Source organism: Sus scrofa, chromosome 13 (assembly GCF_000003025.6).
Source record: "Sus scrofa isolate TJ Tabasco breed Duroc chromosome 13, Sscrofa11.1, whole genome shotgun sequence".
Taxonomy (NCBI): domain Eukaryota; kingdom Metazoa; phylum Chordata; class Mammalia; order Artiodactyla; family Suidae; genus Sus; species Sus scrofa.
In genome coordinates this window covers 109,592,474-109,615,373 of record NC_010455.5, presented here as the reverse complement: position 1 = coordinate 109,615,373, position 22,900 = coordinate 109,592,474, and the positions used below count along the sequence as shown (strand labels likewise).

At 37.5% G+C, this 22,900-nt stretch overlaps 1 protein-coding gene across 1 annotated transcript; it reads left to right on the top strand.

Annotated features, from left to right (window-relative positions):
• SLC2A2 (solute carrier family 2 member 2) lies at positions 1,269–22,779 on the top strand (the record flags this gene model as incomplete). The annotated part of the gene is given in 10 exon segments (NM_001097417.1): positions 1,269–1,361; positions 4,736–4,998; positions 10,175–10,299; positions 12,727–12,842; positions 13,729–13,891; positions 14,401–14,588; positions 17,151–17,255; positions 21,277–21,378; positions 22,064–22,267; positions 22,355–22,779. Coding segments are annotated over 10 exon segments (1,560 nt in total), but the record flags the coding sequence as incomplete, so codon positions are not given.

The following is a 22,900-nucleotide window of genomic DNA, read 5'->3' as shown; positions in this document are numbered from 1 at the left end:
AGGTCTCATTCATTTACTCAACGAAGTTCCTACTATATCGCATGTCATTTAAAATTTTAAATTACACAGACATACATGAAATATTTTCCTTATAAAATGTATAATAATGTAAATAAAAGAAAAAAATACCCTTTTCCTTGCCTCTCCAATCTCACATTCCTCCTCAAAGGTCGTCCTTTTGTTACTTGTTCTTCAAGAAAATATTCTAGGAATTACATACAACATGCACAAAGCAAAGAATACTTAGGTTTATGTCTTTTTTAAAAAAATGAATTTACACAGTTTCCTTTGTCACTTAATAAGCCAGCATGTAATGATTACCTTATTCTTTTTAAATGCTGTGGAGAGTGTTGTTTGCATCATGATGTATTTGAATCAATTTGGCTATTCCCCACTGAATGACATTTAGGTTCTTTCTACAATTCTTACTATTACACACACACACACACACACACACACACACACACACAAAATAGTGCATCAAATATCCTTATATGTGACTGTATGCATGATATGATTTATCTAAGATGGTTAGACATGTTAATTTTGAGCTGAAGGGGATGGATGTTCTGCCACTTTCTACTCTGCTTTTTGTAGCTACATGAAGTTGGAAAGAAAATAATATCTCTTAATCCACAAATCTATGTTCAACAAGATGCAGATCCTGAAAAGTACCCTTACCTGGATGTTGATGTGCCTTGTTATGTCTCTTATATGAGTTTTGAGGTGTTCTCATATCATAACAATGTCCAGGAGAACTCCCTGTCTCTTTATTACTGGTATCTAATTTGACTTTTCAATGATCTTTTCAAAATTCTATTTTAAAACTATTTTTATCTTAGCAGTGCCTTTTAGTCAGCAGCAATTCTAGTTCACATTCCTGATTTTGAAACTTATAGGGGAAAAATGTATATTATATATATAAAACATACATATATACACACATTATACATACGCACATGCACACACACACACACACATGCATATATAAAAGAATGTCTGGTTCCTTCCCTGGATGAAACTGTCCCAGGCTTTTTGCCACTTTAGCAATGTACGGAAAATGCAAGGAGCCCACACTCCCGTATGACTTAGCCCTGCCTGGAGCATAGGGCACGTGGTGAATGAGTATCAAGGGGCAAGAACCAGTCTCTTGGAGGTTCTTGCCTCTTGATAGGTGGAGCTGTCAGAAGTCCACACTGCGGACTGATGGGACAATGGGTAGCTGAAATTACTTCGTGTTTCCCAGCCCTGTGCTTCATTCCTCACAGATCACTGGAACTTTGGTTTTTGCTGTCCTCACTGCCGTGCTGGGTTCCTTCCAGTTTGGATACGACATTGGTGTGATCAATGCACCTCAACAGGCAAGTGAAACATGTACAAGTTCTTGTTTTGGCAATTTCTATCAATGAGAGAAAGCTATCTGCTCCTCATCCAGAGAGATAAAGTGTGCCCACGTGAGTAATCCCGGTCTTCTCTCGGGTACCACGTGCATGGTTCCAAAGTTGATAACTTGGCCTTGACTCCTCACTTAATAACCCTCACAGAAAAAGAAGGGGTAGTAAATAATTCTTGATCTCTAATCCTGCTGTTCGCTGAGCTCACAGAAAACTCCAGCCAGAATACCATGTGCCTGAGGATTTTTTTAAAGCTTAACAGCTTATTGCAGCATACATTCAGAGCTCCCAGCCATACATGGATGGAAATGCCAGGGAATAAGAGGAAACAAAGAAGGATAGGGTTTTTTCAATGTATAAGCATATACTGAGCACTAACTCACTGTGTGTCAGGCACTTTAATATATGCTCTCCCCAGTTTTACTCTGTCAAACACCATCTTATGTCCATTACTTGGCCAGATCAAAACATTTAGGAGTCCTGGTGGGGAGTGGAGGGAGGAGTGGGGGTGGGCTGGAGACAGAATTGGATGAAGGTAGTCAAAAGGTACAAAATTCCAGCTGTAGGAGAAATCAGTACCGGGGATATAATACACAACATGACAAATATAATTAACATATGTTGTATATAAAGGTTGTTAAGAGAGTAAATCTTTAGAGTTGTCATCACAAGAAAAAAAAAAAAAGGCAAACAAACAAAAAAAAAACCCTTTAGGAATGCTAACCCTAAAAAAAATTCTAGTCCTTCCCCCTACTCCTGTATTCTGTTGTTGATCTACAGTAAAATAATAGAAAACTCTTAAATAATAGTCAAGAAGTCCAACAAAGTTTGGCTTTTCTCCAAATGGATGGGTATTTTTAAAATATCAAACAATTTCTACCATTTTCCCTATTTACTTTGTGCATCTCTACTCTGATCTCCAGTAAATAGATAGGAAAAGGATGTCATTTTTCTCAGATCCCACAGCCTGTAAGTGGGGAAACCAGGACTTCATTCCTTCTGCTCTACCTCAGACTGTCAGGTCATTTAGGGTGGGATTGATGTTTTGTTCCTCTTCCTATCATCAGTTCCAAGCACAATGATTGATGTAAACAATAAAGTGGTTAGTGAATGAAAAAGAGAGAGAGACAGAGAGAAAAGCTGGGGAAAAAAGTGGCATAAGGTGATGGTACAAGCATTTGGTGGATGCCTTCTATGAATCCATCATATTTTATCTGCTTCTCTTCCAACATTAAACTCCAAGGAAAATGCAAGATACTTTAGGGTATGAAGGTGTGCAATGTGTACTTGCAGCAGTTCAGCTGAAAAGGGTTGCCCTTGGGCCAAAAGATGTGCTCTGTTTAGGCAACACATAACATTATGAATACGGTGAGACTTGTCAAGGCTGAGAGATTTAGGGAATAACCCTAGGGGTCATATCTTTTTTCTGGGGGTGATGAAAACAGGTGCCAATTTAGCAAGATTCCTGAAATTTGGCTCAATAGCATCACAATTTGGAATTGGTGGAACCTCTTTTCTTCTTGTGGGAGATAGTTTCAAATCCTTCTTTAAACTATCCTCTTCAGCCTTATAGGGGAAATTAACCTAAGGTTTCCCCTCCTCCAGTACAAGTCCTAGGGTCAGACCTGAAAACAGAGATCCTCCACTGGCTTAGTGCCCTCTCTATAGCCCCTTGCTTCTGTATTTAAAGAGCTGCTTAAACACTGTTTAAGAGTCATTTGGGCCCATTTGTTTTTATTAGCAGATTAACATTTGGAATTATTTTAGTTTTTTGTTTTGTTTTTGATTTAGTTTTTGGCTGTTTAGGGCCATACCTGCAGCATATGGAAGTTCCCAGGCCAGGGGTCAAGTCGGAGTTGTAGCCGCTGGCCACAACCACAGCCACAGCCACGCCAGATCTGAGCCACCTCTTTGACCTACATCACAGCTCATGGCAACACTGGATCCTTAACCCACTGAGCGAGGCCAGGGATCAAAACCACATCCTCATGGATACTAGTCAGGTTCATTACTGCTGAGCCACAACAGGAACTCCCTATTTTAGGATATTTTTAAATGACACTTTTTAATGTTATGATGACTATGCATGCCTATTGCAGAGTTTTAGAAAAAAATCCATAATTATTTCACCATGTAGATAGAGCAAACTGCTGAGAACATTTTGGTTAGTTCCTTTCAGCCTTTCTTCTCTGTACATTATCTTTATAGAGTGGCCTTCCAATGAGGCAAATGTCTTGATCAGACCGCTTTTATTGTAAGAGGATGTCGGTTCTCTCCCTCACTCAGCTGACTTGCCCACATAGGACATTGCCCGTGACTGGCAACGTAGGGCAGCTGCATTTCAGGTCCTTGTTAGAGGTCCTCTCAGCTCAATGTGGCTGAATTGTGACCAAATCATCTAGAAGAATGACACGGAAGGAAAAGAGCCTGAAGGATGTGCCTTTACTCGATTATACTTTTGCATGACCTTTGCCTCTACTGGAACAGATTATAAAATATGACTGTGAAATTTAGTTTTAAACACTGTTCATTCTATTACATAGTGAATTCTATGAGGACCCTAGGAGAAAATTCTTTCAGGTCTCAATACCTTCTCAGGGACTAGAGAGTGGTTTTTGATCTTCAGAATTCACTAATATACATGATTGTTTTCTTCTCTTTTCACTGGCTGCGAGGAAACTTATTAATAAATGTATAGCTCACTTAAAGCAGGGATACAGCACTTGGTATTTGAATTTTGTGTAGTAACTTTATTTTTGCCCTTGTCTTTCCCAATTTTTTTTCTTATATTCATGTTTGTGTTTCTATTAAAGCATTTATGCAAGTCAATTTAAATCCTGTTATGCAGGGTAATGGTGGCGAGAACATGTATCTTTTCAGCCTGCAGGACATTTTCAATTTGAATAGTCACCAACCTTTAAAACTTGAAGAATTTAACATAAAACCCAGATTTCTATTTCCCCTTTAAAAATTAAAGGTCATAACATGAGTCTCACACTGCAGCTCCCTCCTTCAGATGGGACAGATAAATCTGTCCACTCGCTATGATATGCTCAATAAGTACAGAGAGTGTTTCAGTCTAGGCATCAAGGCATCAAGGTTCGTCTTGCCTCCTTTACTTGTTTGTCCTGCCTAGTTCCTTTTGGCACTGGAATTTGTGACCTCTGTTTTATAGGATATGGTCAGCAGTAAATAATATATATATGTTAGTGTGCACATAACACAAATAATTGAGATAATCCTGTTTAAATACCTAACAAACATTTTAAAGGAAAAACAAGCAGAAAATATACAGAATATTTGAAATATTGGAGCTATTTTTCTTTATTTTATCTCCTTAGGTAATAATAACCCATTATAGACACGTTTTGGGTGTTCCGCTGGATGACCGAAAAGCTATCAACAGCTATGCTATCAACAGTACAGAGGAGCTGCCCACAGGACCATACCCAGGGGATCCAACACCAACCTCTTGGGCTGAGGAAGAGACTACGGCATCTGCTAGCCTCATCATCATGCTCTGGTCTCTGTCTGTGTCCATCTTTGCAATTGGTGGAATGATTGCATCATTCTTTGGTGGGATGCTTGGAGATCGGCTTGGAAGGTATGAAAATTTAATAAATAAGCACAAACACAGAAATGTCAATGTTTTGAATTTCTAACAATTTGTTTTGAAAGAATTAATCTTTCCTTTTATGAAACAGTTTTAGAGTTATTTTTTTCAATTCATGACCCATGAGTTTGGTTGGTGTTGGACCAAATAATGGAGATAGCTGTTGGAGCAGTATGCTTAGCTGTGGAGGCATTTACAGCAAAAGTGAGTTTGGTGTGTATTTCTAGATAATGACTTTGATTCTCTTTGTTTGTAGCTTATAAAATATATTAAGAAACAGGGCACAAATCATTAACTCAAGACCTCAACAGAAGAGTCAAGAGTAGAATTTTCAACCTGGGAGTCTATTGTTGTCTTCACCAAATCACTCCATTTCTCAGACATCCAGTTGTTCATTTTCAGATTAAAATTTGGCATTTGGATCAGTCAAGTCAATATCCCCAACTCCCAATTACACAATATACTTGGCATGGAGTTTCTAGCTGCGGCTACTGCTCTCTCAAAGCCCCAAGCAGAGATGAAGCCAGTGGTGTTTCCATTTCTCCACCCTGGTTTCTATTAGGTGTTTTGGATTAAAAACATCCGTGGAACCCCTTTACTTTCAAAGTTCATTTAGTTTAATCAGGTGACATACTAAAGCTCCTGGGATTTCCCCCAACCCCAAAAGAGAGGAAGTAAAACAGAAAATCAAGTCTATTTCTTTAGATTTATTTTCTGCTTGTGGACTTCATCTTTTATTTATTAATCACTTTTTTCTGATTAGTAAAAAATGCAACTGTGGAAATTGAGAAAATGCAAAAACCTTTAAAGATCTAAATGATATAGGCAACTATCTTAGTAATTCTGGATTACAATTCACTTAGTTTTTAAAATTCCTACTTTAAATTATAATATTATATCTCTGGTTGTTAAATTCTGGTAACTTCTCTCTCTTGTACCAGAGCTTTTGTATAAGATTGTAAGAATTTCTCTTTAAGTAAGAGTAGCATGGTAACCCAGGTTTTATTCTTGTTCTTATTTGAAGGGGACGTTCCTCTACTCTAAAGGAAAATGATCAGTTCTTGGAGTTCCTGTTTTGGCTCAGTGGTAATGAAACTGACTATAATCCATGAGCACGCAGGTTCAATTCCTGGCCTCGCTCAGTGGGTTAAGGATCCGGCAATGCCATGAGCTGTGGTGTAGGTCAAAGATGCGTTCAGATCTGGTATTGCTGTGGCTGTGGTATAGGCCAGCAGTTGTAGCTCCAATTTGACCCCTAGCCTGGGAACTTACGTATGCCACACGAGTGGCCCTAAAAAAAAAAAAAAGAGAGATCAGTTAGTTCTTCAAATTTTCATCAACTCGCTGGTGTTTAACTGAACTTTAAATCAGTATCCATAAATTATAGTAGTCATAAACTGGTTTTAATTATTTAAAAAATTCAAAGATCATTTTAATTTGCACCAAGTTGGTTTAAGTGTTAACTGGAAAAATTTCTAAATTAATTATGTCAAATAAATAGACATAATTAATAGAAATAGAAATAATTTAAAAATACGCAAAATTATTAAATGTTAAAATATGTTCATACCAATTCTTTTCACAGCTATTGATGTTTTATTCTTCTCATCCCTGAAGAAAAAATTTAAGCCCTTGTACCTTATTTAGAAATGAGATTCTAACAACCCACTGACTTATTCTAAAATATTTACTTAGTGTCCTAGTGATGGAACCAGGATGCAGGTCCTCTCAAGTCTTAGGATTTAGCATTAATAATGGTCATATCCCAAAATAATGTCAAATGACCATTTATGAAATAATTTATGGTGAACTAAAAGTGAGGCTTCTACCAGCTTGCGGTGCAAAAATGATCCTCCTTGAAAAACAGACCTAAAATTAATAACTTTAACTTCAAAATTAAGAAAAAAAATAGATTAGTCTCTCCCATAAAACTATTTTTTCTAGGGAGATTCACTGAGAAATGACATGATCGTCCTTACTGTTAGGGTCATTGCTTTACCAGTTTAAAGCAAATAAATAAAAATGTACTTTTCCACTGCTGCTTTTTAAAAAAGTCTTTCCTTGTAATTTCATAATAGTGAATAGAAATCTGTGACCACTATTTTATACATTTGGGTTTTCTAGGTCAATTTTTACCTAAAATTTAAGTACCAGGGTAAAGCAGGGGAGACCATGGTCTGTGCAGCCCACACTACGGTGAGTGAAGGAACGTGTACATGGCTTGCCTTTGAATGTGTTCTTTCTTTTGTATCAGAAGTGGAACTCACCTAAATGAGGCATTTTATGTTTGGTTTCACACAGATCATCCCAGCTCTGTCACTTAATAGCTATGTGAAAATAAGCAAGTTACCTTGGTTCTCTAAGACATCTGCATTGTGGGGGAAAAGTACCTCCCTCATGGATTATTATGAAGATTAAATGAAAACAAATATAAAAAGTTTAGCACACTGCCTGGCATATAGGGAGCAGGCAGCAAATATCGATGATGATGATGATGATGATGATGATGAAGCATAGGCTAACAAGTATTTAGAGCAAGATTTAAAGGAATATACTTAGAAAGACATTTCTTTCTTCCTGATTCAACCATTTCATGTATTTTTAGATTATTTATTCTTGGCTGTTTCTCACGTCTGAGCTGAAGTTAAATCCTTTAAGTTGTATAAAGTGCTCCAGCATCCACCAGTGGTAAGAAAGAGGGACTTTAGAGCAATCTGGCATCAAAAACACTCCCAGGCTATCTCTTCTACAACTTTTTTTTATCTTTTTCCCTCAATGGAATACACTATTAGTTAGCTAGTAGAAATTTCCCAAGGACAGCCTGCCATCCAGTCTGTAGAAAAAAAGCACTTCACAGAGAAACACCCCTATCTCGTTTTCTACTCTGCAGCTCTGAAGCTGGCCAGCCGTAAATCGCTTTATTTTACCTGCCTTTGAGTAGTTGATATCGTCCATATACTAGTTTCTTGCTACTACTCTAATGCATTACCATGCACTTAGTAGCTTAAAACAACACACATTCGTTTTCTTACAGGTTCAGTTTCATTTGACTGAAGTCAAGGCATCAGCAGGGCTCCTTCCTTCTGGAGGCTCTGAGAGGAGAGTCTGTCCCATTGCCCTTCCCAGCCTCTGCTGTCATCTCTATTCCTTGGCCCTCTCCTCCATCTTCAAATCACATCAATCAAGCTTCACTTCTTTCATCACATTACCTCCTCTTCTGCCTTCCTAGTCTAAGGATAGTTGCAATTACATTGTTGAGCCCAACTGAATAATCTCTTCTCTCAAAATCCTTAATTTAATCATATCTGCAAAATTCCTTTGCCATATAAAGTAACATATTCCTAGAGTCTGTGGATTAAGATATGGATTTGTGTAGGGTATTATCCAGCCTATCACATGGTTTATTGGGCAAACACTGCAGTATGAGATTATAAGGTTTTATTTTCTAGAAAAAAAAATCTGTTTGGTGTCTAAGATACTTGCTTAGAAAAAGCTCACCTATTACAGTTTGAAACATTAAAATAGAACATAACAGTGCTCGCTTCGGCAGCACATATACTAAAATTGGACCGATACAGAGAAGATTAGCATGGCCCCTGCGCAAGGATGACATGCAAATTCGTGAGGCGTTCCATATTTTTAATTAGAGCAAAAATAAACCCATGGGACCTAATCAAACTGAAAAGCTTTTGCACAGCAAAGGAAATCAAAAAGAAAACAAAAAGACAACTTACAGAATGGGAGAAAATAGTTTCAAATGATGCAACCGACAAGGGCTTAATCTCTAGAATATATAAACAACTTGTACAACCCAACAGCAAAAAAGCCAATCAAGCAATGGAAAAATGGGCAAAAGACCTGTAGACATTTCTACAAGGAAGATATACAGATGGCCAGCAAACACATGAAAAAATGCTCAACATCATTGATTATAAGAGAAATGCAAATCAAAACTACCATAAGATACCACCTCACACCAGTCAGAATGGCCATCATTAATAAATCCACAAATAACAAGTGCTGGAGGGGCTGTGGAGAAAAGGGAACCCTCCTGCACTGCTGGTGGGAATGTAAACTGGTACAGCCACTATGGAGAACAGTTTGGAGATACCTTAGACATCTATACATAGAACTTCCATATGACCCCACTATCCCACTCTTGGGCATCTATCCAGACAAAACTCTACTTAAAAGAGACACATGCACCCACATGTTCATTGCAGCCCTATTCACAATAGCCAGGACATGGAAACAACCCAAATGTCCATCGACAGATGATTGGATTAGGAAGAAGTGGTATATATACACAATGGAATACTACTCAGCCATAAAAACGAATGATCTAATGCCATTTGCGGCAACATGGATGGAACTAGAGAATCTCATACTGAGTGAAATGAGCCAGAAAGACAAAGACAAATACCATATGATATCACTTATAACTGGAATCTAATATCCAGCACAAATGAACATCTCCACAGAAAAGAAAATCATGGACTTTGAGAAGAGACTTGTGGCTGCCTGATGGAAGGGGGAGGGAGGGGGAGGGAGTGGGAGGGATCAGGAGCTTGGGCTTATCAGACACAACTTAGAATAGATTTACAAGGAGATCCTACTGAGTAGCATTGAGAACTTTGTCTAGATACTCATGTTGCAACAGAAGAAAGGGTGGGGGGAAAAATGTAATTGTAATGTATACATGTAAGGATAACCTGACCCCCTTGCTGTACAATGGGAAAATAAAATAAAAAAATTATAAAAAAAAGGTGTCATGGGCTATAAATAACAGAATTAAGTTTAGCTATCATCAGGCAATTATGCTTTAAAACAATCATCTTATAGAAAACTTTAATTGTTAACTATTTGAAAAGTGTCAGAAGTGTTATCTTAAAGCAAACCAATCACTATCACAATTGAATCATCTCTTAACAAAATGTGGAGATTAGGTACGTGCAACCCAAATTCTCTCATTATAAACATTGCTTATTGTTAATGCTTTAACTCACAGACAAATCAAAACAGCAATAATGGTTTAAGAGACCCCAAATAGCTCTATCAGCAAAATTAAAATAATCACTTTTAGGTAAAAATCTCAGCATGCTCTAAACCAAATAATTTTTTCACGTTTTGATGTTGAACTTATAATCTTTGCTTTTCAAATTTTCAGAATAAAAGCCATGTTGGTAGCAAACATTCTCTCATTAGTTGGAGCTCTCTTGATGTGGTTTTCGAAATTGGGACCATCTCATATTCTAATAATTTCAGGAAGAGGCATATCAGGACTCTACTGTGGTAAGTTGTGCACACACACATGTACATACACTCACACATGCACACATTTGAAAATTATTCTAAAGTGAATTTTTTGAGCCTTAGATGACATCACAAAAGGAAAAGGCAATAGCATAAAGGTGCAGTACTAAGTCAGGGAGATTTGGGACCATTAAGTGGGAGTTGCAAAGCTATGTCTTTATCCATAGAAATGCCATCATATCTAGTTGTATGATCTCTGACAAATTATTTAACTCTCAATTTCCTTATTAATTGTATGAGAAGGATAACAATATCTACCTCTTGAAGTGCTCGTGAGAACATGGGTAATGTGTTTGGCATAGGATTTTACTACAGTAACATGCTGAATATACTAGCTGTTACTATTACTCCTGTTGTTCAGTAGACAGTGGAAGACTGCTACTCTCAGAACCCCTACCTCCATCCTCATGGCCAACCTGGCCACTGATGTCTCAGTCTTTCCTATCTAGGAAGACCTTGACATCCCAGCCCATCTCTCAGACCACTTTCCCTAGCCCCATCTGCTTCCTCATGCGACTGGTTGAAGTGCTAAAGAGGCAGTGGCCAAAGGGAGAGAGAATAAGGCAAAAGCAGCTGGTAGCAGAGTTCAGAATGGAGGAAAGATATTCCTCCCAAGAACGTCACATCTAAATAGCTGAATCACTATTTCTTGGAACAGCTTTTCAAACTTCCTGAAGAAACTTATCAGCAGAGACCTAAAGAAAGGGAGAATCATACATTCTCTGAAATGGCCAAATCTTTTGTTTCTCAATGCCAGTGACACCCACTGTCCCAAATTACAGCTGCCACTAATATCCATTGGGGTAAAAGAGAAGGGGTTGAGGGCACAAGATGGTCTATATAGTATTTATAACACTTTTACCTTCAAAGAAGAAAGACTATAATTCCATGTGTCTCCATTTTTTTAAAATACAGTAAGAAAAAAATACAAAATATTTTTGATAAAGTTGAAAATAAATGCTATAAATATATTAATTATATATGTATATAATTATATATAACATATAAATATATTAAAATAGAAATATAATATAGAATTATTATAAACATACAAATGCTATAAACATATGCAAAACAACCTATTACTAGTATAGTCAAGTAACTTGTCTTCTCCAACTACCTTTTAAAATTATATCTAATCCTATTATGAGCATTAAAATTGCTAAAAATTATAGGAATATAATTTGACTTCAGGTTTGTGTGACTTCAGACCTGGGAGCTTATCTGCATTTTCTGTTCTTGAGGTATAATGTTAGGAATTACACAAAAACAGTACAGTCTAGAATAGAGCCAAACAAATGTTTTTTTCTTCTTCTTTAAAATCAACAGACCACACATTAGAGTTACATGTAAAAGTCAGCAGAAATCCAGATGCTGTATCAACCATGAAAATTTTTATGTGAGACACTGAGAACACTTGGAAGCATTTAGAAAAATACTGAAACAATTCCCCAAAGTATCTTTTACATAAACGCCATCCATTTCCATTTAATAGGCAGGCAGTCCTTCCAAAAGGAAGGCTCTAACAAATCTTATTCTTAAATTCTTAAGAAAATGCCCAGCATTGCACTCAGCCTGGCTCATTAATAGTCTCTGACCTTTTTATGCACTCGGCAAATGAATAACTAGATACCCCACCATTTCCGTAATGATGAATTACATCTGAATTTAGGAAAAACTATAGAAGGCAGAATAGTCTAGTGCTTTTCAAATTTTTGCATTCCTTTACGCACCAGAAGTCTTTATTCAAATAAAATCTTTTCTGAAGCCATTCTATTTGGAGACAGTAAAGAAGAAGCTGAGCTACTCAGGCTGGAGTAATTGAAAGAAGAGCCCCAGAGTCCCTCAGCCCTTTATCATCTCACTACGTGTCCCTGTAGTGATCTTGAGCACCTCTACATTGTGGAAACTCAGACAGGGCTTATAGTTCTGCTAACACTCTATTGCACTGTGCTCTTGGGTAAGTAATTTCTCATCTTTATCAAGGAAAGAGGTAGACATAGATATGTTTTAATTTCCTTTAATCCTATGAATTTAGAGTAAGAATATTTTTGCACTTTTAAGAATATTGTTAAAGCATTCTTCAGTCTTCCGATGATAACTTAAGGCATTAAGATATAAACTCAATATTGACATGGATTTTTTAATTAAATAAGACAATGCTATGAATAATTGCCAAATGCATGACTAATCATTTCTTTTTATTTGCATATCTGACTACAACTTCATTTGGAGTCTCACCAAGAAGCATTCTTTGCATAAACTGTGTCTGTGGTTGGTGACAAGGGTTCTTCCAATGATCTCAGGAAGGGACTTTCAGCAGAATAGTCACTGTACTTGAACAAGATTATTGTTATTGAGATAGTCCTGGCTACACTTTAACATTTATGTTCATGTTTCGTGCAGGGCTAATTTCAGGCTTGGTTCCAATGTACATTGGTGAGATTGCTCCAACCAAGTTCAGGGGTGCTATTGGTGCTCTTCATCAGCTGGCCATTGTCACAGGCATTCTTGTTAGTCAGGTAAATACTCTCATCTCTTACTTCACCCATCCTCTACTTTGCTCAACTTCTCCCTCCCTGACTGTCCACTCTCATTGCAGAACAAAACAGAGGGCAAAAACAGTTCCACAAGTGGTCGTGGAGGTAGTATAGAGACACAGGCTTTTTTAGTTCAAAGCTAAAACACTGCCACTCCACTCCTCACTTTCCCCTTTAGAGTTGTGCTGGAGTTGGCACCGGAGGTGACCTGGTATGCCAAGTCTTGAACTGCTGAAGTTATTCTAGAATTAGATTATTCTGTGTAGACTTCAAGGCATAAAAATTTTCAAATATTTGGCTGCCTGGGTTTCCTTTGTTGTGAGCATCTTAACCTGCTCAAATTTAATATGGAAATGATTATAATAGCATCTCTCGTTCAGCTGACTCTATGCTTTCCTTCTGTCCTGTGTTCTCAGAGGGGGTCCTCAGAACCTCAAATCCATGACTATCTAGAGGATAATTACTTGGAAGACATAACTGGTTCTCATCAGAGTAATTGTTCTATTTATGTAACTCTAGTCTACTTAAGTTCTGGGTAATCTGGGAAGAAAAATTTTAAACATCCAAAGTTATGCATGATTTTTCCTGTTGTGTTAGTTAGCAAATGTGTGCTTAAAAGTTTTGATTCCCATCCGAAATGACCCATAGAAGTTAATGAAAACAAACCTAAGTGAATTCTTTGTAAAACAAAGAATCTCTAGATCAGTTAAGGTGAGACATTCTCTTAATAGCTTTCCATCTTGTGCATCCTTGAATTAAAGTTGTCAGGGCTTACTATTAAACAGCCAACGTGCTTTCTCAACAAATTGTTTTAGAAGGCAGATTCAGAGTCTTATGCAGTTGATATGTTCCCTCCCTGCCTTTTTAGATCATAGGCCTCGACTTTCTCCTGGGCAATCATGAGCTATGGCACATCCTGCTTGGTCTATCTGCTGTGCCAGCTGTTCTCCAATCTCTGATGCTCTTCTTCTGTCCAGAAAGCCCAAGATACCTTTACATCAAGCTGGATGAGGAAGCCAAAGCAAGGAAAAGTAAGTCTATGGGTGGTTTTACTTTCTTCCTCTTGTTTCGGAACTATCAATAATGAGAAACAGTGTATATGAGTGGATACTCATAAAATTGGTACCAGGGCTTTCCAAATGAAGTCAGTGATTACGTGTAAGAAGAATATGTAAGAGGATAACTTAATATGTCCAATGCATGCCATTTTGCAACCATAAACACTCACACAAGCACAAATAGAAAATCCACATGCAAACTGTTAAACTCAAACAGAGACTTCTAAAAGAAGTCTTTGCCACATTCTGCTTCCATGATAATGAGGATCAGAGTTTTCTTCATCATGAGATGAAGTCAAATGTTCTGCTTTTTTAAAAATGAAAAAGCAGGATTTAATTTAACAAGAAAGAACTTCCAATGCCCATGCTATTAAGTGATAGAAAGGTCTATGCAGAACTGTAGCTCTTTCATTAACATAATAAAAATAAATTTATTTTTGTTTTGACCTGAGTTGTGTCAACCTGATCATTTTGGGGGACAGGCTTGAAAAAACTCAGAGGAAGTGATGATGTCACCAAAGACATCACCGAGATGCGAAAAGAAAGGGAAGAAGCATCAAGTGAAAAGAAAGTCTCCATAATTCAGCTCTTCACCAATTCCAGCTACCGACAGCCTATTCTAGTAGCACTGATGCTGCATATGGCTCAGCAATTTTCTGGAATCAATGGGGTAAGTTTAAGAACACCCCGTAACACTTTTTTTTTTCTTTTTCTTTTCTTCTTTTTTTTTGTCTTTTTGCCATTTCTTGGGCTGCTCCCACAGCATATGGAGGTTCCCAGGCTAGGGATCGAAATAATACTGAGCATTAATTTTCTTTGTTTTGCCTTATCTGCTTTCTAAAATTAGCTTACAATTTTTTAAAATATCCGTAATCAATGGTACTATATGTCTATTAAGATGAAGGTTAAAAGACAAGTCATAATAAATACAAAAGGAGAAAAGAATAAATATACCTAAAAAACTAAATTACAAGAGGTTTCTAGAGTTGAACATCAAATTTGGAATTTTGGACAGCCTAGGCAAAAAGAGCCCATGGTTCCCTCTACCTGTTTAAATAAAGTATACCAGATAGCCAAGTGCCAAGAAGTTTCCTGCCATCCAAGAAACTTTCATTCTATTTGTGGAGATAGCACACAAAATAAACAATAGAATGAATTGATATGATATAGTGGGTGAGGGTAATAGAAAAGACATGATTGAAAAACATACCAAGTATTAAACTAGCTAGTTTCTTAGGTTCTTTGCTTTGTTTTGTTTTGTTTTTAGTTTTTTAGGTTTTGAATTGAAATCCTAGTATTATGCAGGCTGAAACTGTTTTACTGACAATTAGCTATTAGAAGAAAAAAAATTAAGTTTTTTTTCCAGTAGTTGTTTCTACTTAATAAACTAGATAAAGAAAATCACCTGCCCCCTATATCTGCTATTAAAAATGCAGTTTAGTTGTCTATACTGAGCCAATCCATATTCACAAGGACACTTTGGGAGTTGACAGATGGGCAGAAACTTAGGGAAAGCAAAGGAAGTAATGCTCATGAGTTGAGCAAAAGGAGACCTGAGCCTCAGTCTACAAGCTGAATGCTGCTCTGCTGTGGTCTTTCTCTGTACTCCTTTAAGGGGTCCTTGATGTTCATTTTTATCTCTTAACTCCTTATAACTTTGGGGCTCAGAGACCAAATCTATATCCTCTCTCTCAGCTCTGCTTGTATATCCAACGGCACAGCACTTAATCCCTCTGAACCTCTCTGCTTTAGCTTCCATCCCAGTGCCTGACTTAGAGGCATCCAGGAAATGTTAAATGAGAGGCTGTTGGGCAGCCTAAAAATAATGGGATAGTGTGCAGTGAGTAAGCCACTCCTCACCAAACAGAGTCTGAATAGTCCTGCACTGACCCTGTCTGTCGGAAAAGGCACCAGCAACAGGACTCATTGCACAGCAAAGGAATGACAGAGGATGCTGGAACAAAAAAATACCTAAAAAACTATTATAAACATAAGGACATAAATAAATAATAAAGGCTATTAAGAAGGTTGTGAATCAGATTCCTCCATCTCCACTGAGATTAGTAGAAAATTTTGGATTAAATGCAATGACAACCAGAACTCTTATACACACTAGTAAGTGTGCAAACTGATATCACTTCTTTGGAAAACGTTTGGCAGTATCTACCAAAGCCGAGAACATGCATACACTCTGATCAGCAATTCTATCCCTAGGTGCAAATGTGTACATATTTTACCAAAAGGCTTGTACTAGAATGTTCATAGCAGCATTATTCATAATCATCTAAATGATAACTATCCAAATACCCATCTCAATTTAGGATAGGTGACTAAATTGTTTTATATTAATACAATAATATATTATATAGCAATGGTAATGAACAGTCTACAAATACAGCAATATGGATGATTCTCACAAAGGTAATGTTGATGCCAGACACAAAATTAACACTACACGGTTCCATTTATATTGAGTACAATACTACTAGTCAAAATTTATCTACAATGTTAAAAGTTGAAAGAGTTTCCTTTGGAAAAAAGGTGACATTAAGGGGGCTTCTGGAGGGTAGGAAATGATTTGTCACAGTGCTGGTTATTCAAGTATTTTTAGTTTGTGAAAATTATACATTTAAATGCTATGTGTACCTTTTTGCATGTATTTTATACTTTAATGAAAAGCTTTAAAATTGAAAAAAAAAAATAGAGAGTTCCCGTCGTGGCTCAGCAGAAACAAATCTGACTAGTATCCATGAGGATGCAGGTTCGATCCCCTCATTCAGTGGATTAAGGATCCAGCACTCATTGGGTTAAGGATCCAGCATTGCCATGAGCTATGGTGTAAGTTGCAGATGTGACTCTGATCTGGCATTGCTATGGCTGTGCCATAGGCTGGCAGCTGTAGCTCTGACTGGACCCCTAGCCTGGGAACTTCCATATGCTGTGGGTGCAGCCCAAAGAAAGGAAAATAAATAAATAAATAAATAAAAGTGCAGATGTAGAGTTTTCAGATAAATATAAGGAGAACTTTTAAGTGATTGGAAGCTTTACACACTAAAGGAAGATTGTGGTTTATTCTTCCCTGGTAGAAGACGATGGAGAAAAAACCTTTTGAGAGTTCTAAAGATCCTGGTTCCACTGAAACAACTAACAATAAACAACTTAAAATATTTCTTGCCTTAAAGCCATCAGTTCTAGGCTTCTTGATTAAGGATAAACTATTATTATTTTGCAGATCTTTTACTACTCAACCAGCATTTTTCAGACAGCTGGAATCAGCCAACCTGTTTACGCAACCATTGGAGTTGGCGCTATCAACACGATTTTCACTGCTCTCTCTGTAAGTAAAATACCCTAGATAAATATCCTGCTTGCTCCTCCGTCCAGAAATGGGAGTTAAAAAACCTTGTGATATAAAAGCAACCAATGATTTATTGTCCACAAGTACTGGGTATTTATATAGAACAAAGTGGGTCACAGGAAGAGTGTTGAATAACCAACCAGTATATTGAGATTTGACATAACTGAGTCGGTAGGTCACAAATGCTGAGGAGGCCATTTGTTACTCATTGTGAATTAATAACTCACTTAGGGACACAGACACTCAATATTTTTTGTAAATACCTGGGTTCCTTCTCCTTTGCTCTGTACTTAAGCCCCTTGGGATTAGCAAACAGCTGGGCGTTTCTATCAATATTGGATCTTGCACTTAGATTCCTCTCCTTCCATGGCTGAGATTCTTTTTTTATCCTGATGTCTTAGAGAAAAAAAAATTTTTAAATAAACATGGTCCTCTCAATTAGATATCTAAACCTCTAGCAAAATGAAACCGATTCAGTAAATTCCTATGATGTTAGGCCATTTGGCAGAGCTTCCAGGTAGCTCACAGGACAAGGCTTCTGGTGATGCATATGACTGTGTAATATTAGGAGAGGATTGAGTAAAAGTGGTATAACTTGAAATATTATTGTCATTTTTGAAATGTAACTTTTTTCAAATGTCAAATGTTATTATATATTTTTGAATTTTTTTTTTTTTTCTGACATGGGAGGAGGACATGTACTCTTCTTAAGACCAAACACCTAAGTGCTTATTTTGGCAGCACATGTACTAAGACCAAATATCTTGTCTAAGGAATGATTCAGTATCTTGACATTAGCAATTCTTAACCTAGCCATCTAAGAATTAAAGTAAATCAACCAACCAAAAAAAAAAAAAAAAAAAAAACCCAAAACTTCCCAACTAAAGTAACTCACTTAAAATGAGGATAATTGGGTTTACTTTTATCTTTGAATGCAGGATGTTCAAAGAGACTGTGCTTTTAAGTTTTGGCCACAGTGCCATATACTCAATATACTTTAGTCACTTGTTTTTCATTCTCTGCACATGGACTTTTAACTATTACTGAGAGTGGTCAATAAATTACAGCCTGGCTACCTAGATCAAAAGGCAGGTTTGTCCAGTGCACATTAAACAGAACTGGACCTTGGAAAGAGGAGGAACAGATAACAAGGGAACACCAGCGTTTCTGTAGATATGCATTTAGAGAGAATGCCTGTTCAAACCAAAAGGCATTCTAAATCAACAAAGCCCTGGTGCTGGGATGGAGTCCGAGGGACTAATCACATTCTTGTCTCCTGTGATAATATTTTTGCAAATCCCACTGCAACATATTTTTCTCATATAGAGATTATGATTAAAACATTTTATTTGTAACAGGATTTGCCATGTAAAGTTACCAAGATCAGGTTATCAAGGTCAGGGTAACCTAAACTCTAAGAATACCTAAAGAGGAAACTACTGCAGAATTTCTTTGTGTTTCCTCCTACCAATCCCATGGAATGGAAGGAATTGTTCTGAAAAGTGTCTTGTGTATTTTGAATATACCTCTTTAGAACTCATCCTTTTATTCTGTGAAAATTGTGTACAAATGAGTGACAAAAAAAAATCAGCTCTAATCAGCTGTCTAATTAACTCTCCAGGACTACAGATAACATAAAAATTTAATTATATTTATTTTTGAAAAATTGTTTTAAAGTTCAAATAGATACAAAAAGGATAGCCTCTCAGTGATCCAGTTTCTCTTGCCAAAAAAAAAAAACAAAACAAAACCCAATGTTACCAAATTCCATGTATCCTTTCAAATAAAGATGTACACATGTACAAATAAGAATATGCACTGATAATATATTAAGGTTTCAACAACTTAGAAGGACTATAATCAATCTTTTTTTATGTTTTCCCGAATGATACTTGGAGAGACTTTCCTAACTCAACTCTGTATTATGTTCCACATTCCATATTTTCTTTTACACTAATGAGCCAGGAGAAGGGAGCCTGTAATCTTGAGAGAGAAAACAAAAGAGAAAGAAATATGAAGGACACTACAGGGCAGCATGAGTCTAGAGGAGAAAGTCCCTCTAGGTTGTCATCCGGGATCTGAGTGATGCACAGTGCCCAGGGCAAAGACCAAAGTTAAGTTCAGGCAGACATCTCCAGTCCCTGACCAAGTCTTACCCTGTGTCACACTCCTTCCTGAGTCTTCATCTGCCCCAAGAAAGGAGTCTGAATCAATTTTCAAGGTCTATAGTCTTAGATTTATAATTCTTTTCATAGCAATTGTTCAGATATGAAGAAACAGACACAGTAAAAGCCCTTTTTCCTGAAGAAATGCTCCAGTTTTCTTGGCAGCTTGACATGCTGTCATCAAGTCATCTTTAAAAGTCATAATTGGGAGTTCCCTTCGTGGCTCAGTGGTTAACGAACCCGACTAGGATCCATGAGGTCACAGGTTCGATCCCTGGCCTCATTCAGTGGGTTAAAGATCTGGCATTGCCATGAGCTGTGGTGTAGATCACAGATGAGGCTCAGATCTGGCGTTGCTGTGGCTCTGGTGTAGGCCAGCGGCTACAACTCTAATTCGCCCTCTAGCCTGGCAACCGTCATATGCCGAAGGTGTGGTCCTAAAAAGCAAAAAAACAAAAACAAAAACAAACAAAAAAAACCTAAAAGTCGTAATTAAAGAGGTACAACATAGAAATTTTATGAACTTGAGAGAGATTTGTTTTTCCCACTTTCTCAATAATTAAATGTAGACTCTTTTTTTATCATCCTGAAGAGATTTGAAACTCTGATATGAAATGCCTCTGAGATGAAACAGGCTTTTACTATAGGTGAAAAGAAAGGTTTCTCACAAATTTTGGGGGGGGCCTTTTTTTTTTTTTTAAGCTATACCCATGGCATATGAAGTTCCCAAGCTAGGGGTCAAATCAGAGTCACAGCCACAACCACAGCAATGCGGGATCTGAGCTGCATCTGCAACCTACGCCACAGCTCAAACAGCTCCTGGCAATGCTAGATACTTTAACCCACTGAGCAAGGCCAGGGATTGCACATCCTCATGGATACTAACTGGATTCTTAACCTCCTGAGCCACAATAGGAATTCCCTCTCAGATAGTTTCAGAGCCAGAGCTCACTATACTAAGGGTATTGGATTACTATTGATTTACTGATAGATTTATGAGCCTAGCCAATTTACTCACTGAAGTAAGAAATTATGACATGTAGCTTTTGCGTGTGTGAGTCACCAGCTTGGCAGTATTCCAAGGATCAAGGAAGAGTCTATTCAATAAACTCTGGTCCTGGCTAATTGTAAATCTTAACCATTATTGCAAAAGTCCGTAGATGCAAAGGAATCAATAAAGTCTCCTGAATTAGGATAAGAAAGCACTTTTAACCTTTTGCTTTAAAGCCTTGTCTTTTCAAGTGGATAGTTTATTACCACTACTAGGTATTTGGGCTCACTAGAAAAATGCAGACTTGATTATTTTGACCGAATTCTGTGTTGTCCCCTGAGTGGCCACAATTTGACTTTATTTGCAGAAGGAAATTTGGATGAGAATAGTTGACACATTAACAGTTGTACTGCTTCAGGGGTCTGCAGTGCTCGAACCCTTGTAATTATAACTTAGGATAATCATCAGAAAAGAAATTAACGTCATTTTTTTATGTAGAACCTTCATATTTTAAGTGCACAGGAAATATACTGGGGGAGATCCAAGATGTCTGGCCTCTTAATACTGTACCCAAAGTGATCATAATTAGGTGGTGGTAATGCTATGGTTCTTTGTCTAGAATGGCCTGTTCAAGTCATTGTGACGAGAAGGAAGCCACTATTTATTAATCACCTCTGTTCATTGAGACCAGCTCTGTCACCTTGGGCAAGAGTCACTCCCTTCCTCAGTTCCACATGTGTAAAATGAAACAACAGAACTTCCTCTTCCCAGCTGTGTAAATTAAAAGGATCTCTCTGGCTAAAACTAAACAAACCAAAACCAATATGTTTTTGAACTTTCCTAGGTTTTCCTTGTAGAGAAGGCAGGGCGACGCTCTCTGTTTCTAATTGGAATGAGTGGGATGTTTGTTTGTGCCATCTTCATGTCAGTGGGACTTGTGCTACTGGTGAGTTCAGTGCCTGCACTGAGATTTTTGGTTACCATATGATAGCACTTCTGTGCTCCAGGTTAATGTGCTTTGTATGTCAGAGACATCGAAGGCTGTCTCACATAATAAAGCTGGAGTAAAGACATAAATACAGGGGAGAAATGTAAAGAAAAAGAGAATTCATTTGGGAGGTCCAAGGACTGAACAGCATCGAGTAAATCATGCTTGTCACCCAGTGAGGAAGTGTGCATAATGGTAGAGGACAGGCTCTAGGATTAGCCCCAACCAGCTTCTAATGCTGGCTGTGCTACTTGGCTTACTGTGTGACCTTGGGCAAGTACCTGGACCTTTCCAGCCCAGCACAAGCACCCTCTACTTCACAGGGGTCATGCATCCTGTCTAGCAACCTTGGTATGAGTAGAAGCAAAGGGCACTGGATCCTTGCTTTGCCTCTTTCACTGGAAAATAATGACTAAGAGTCATAGAAAATCCTAATCCAGAGGATTTCCTAAAGCTCAAAAGATTTAAGGATAACTCAGACTAGAATAAACTTGTCTATGACTAGAATAACTTTCACTTAATTGAACATAAACACATCCAGAAGAGAACTATGTACCTTCTGAATGCCATAGAATCTACTTAGCTAAAGGAAGAAGCAACCAATGATCCCAGTGAAACTTTTGTTTTATGTTTTTTTTCTCAGGATAAATTGCCTTGGATGAGTTATGTGAGTATGACAGCCATATTCCTCTTTGTCAGTTTCTTTGAAATTGGGCCAGGCCCCATCCCCTGGTTCATGGTGGCCGAGTTTTTCAGTCAAGGACCACGCCCTGCTGCTTTAGCAATGGCTGCATTCAGCAACTGGACCTGCAATTTCATTATAGCTCTGTGCTTCCAGTACATTGCGGTAAGAAGCCTAATGTTGTGCAAATTTACTGAACATAAGATAGGGTCGAACAGCTGCTAACTGGAACTCTGTTTATTCTCTATGCAGGACTTCTGTGGACCTTATGTGTTTTTTCTCTTTGCTGGAGTGGTCCTGGTCTTTACTCTGTTTACATTTTTCAAAGTTCCAGAAACCAAAGGGAAGTCCTTTGAGGAAATCGCAGCAGAATTCCAAAAGAAGAGTGGCTCAGCCCAATCACCAAAGGCTGCTGTAGAAATGGAATTCCTTGGAGCTACAGAGACTGTGTAAAGATAACCTGCTTTTTGAACAGAAACTGGAAGGAAGCAGTGTTTTTTAAATAACAATTTTTTGAGAATTTTATATCTACATTTTGAAGTACTGTTTTATTTTTTAAAGAGATTTATGGGCTCTGACCAGAAATGTCATTGAACATTACAAAAGTATTTTTTTTAACTTAGGGAATCTATGTTGGGTGTTAAGACTCTGTAATTAAGTAAACCAAAAGTCTAGCTTATTTTGCTACACTAAATGGCAAATACATTCTAATGTTCTTAGCTCTGTCCTTTACAACAAAGGTTTCCTAAAACTGAAGCAGTTTCAGTATATCATGCTATTGCTATTAAGCACATGATT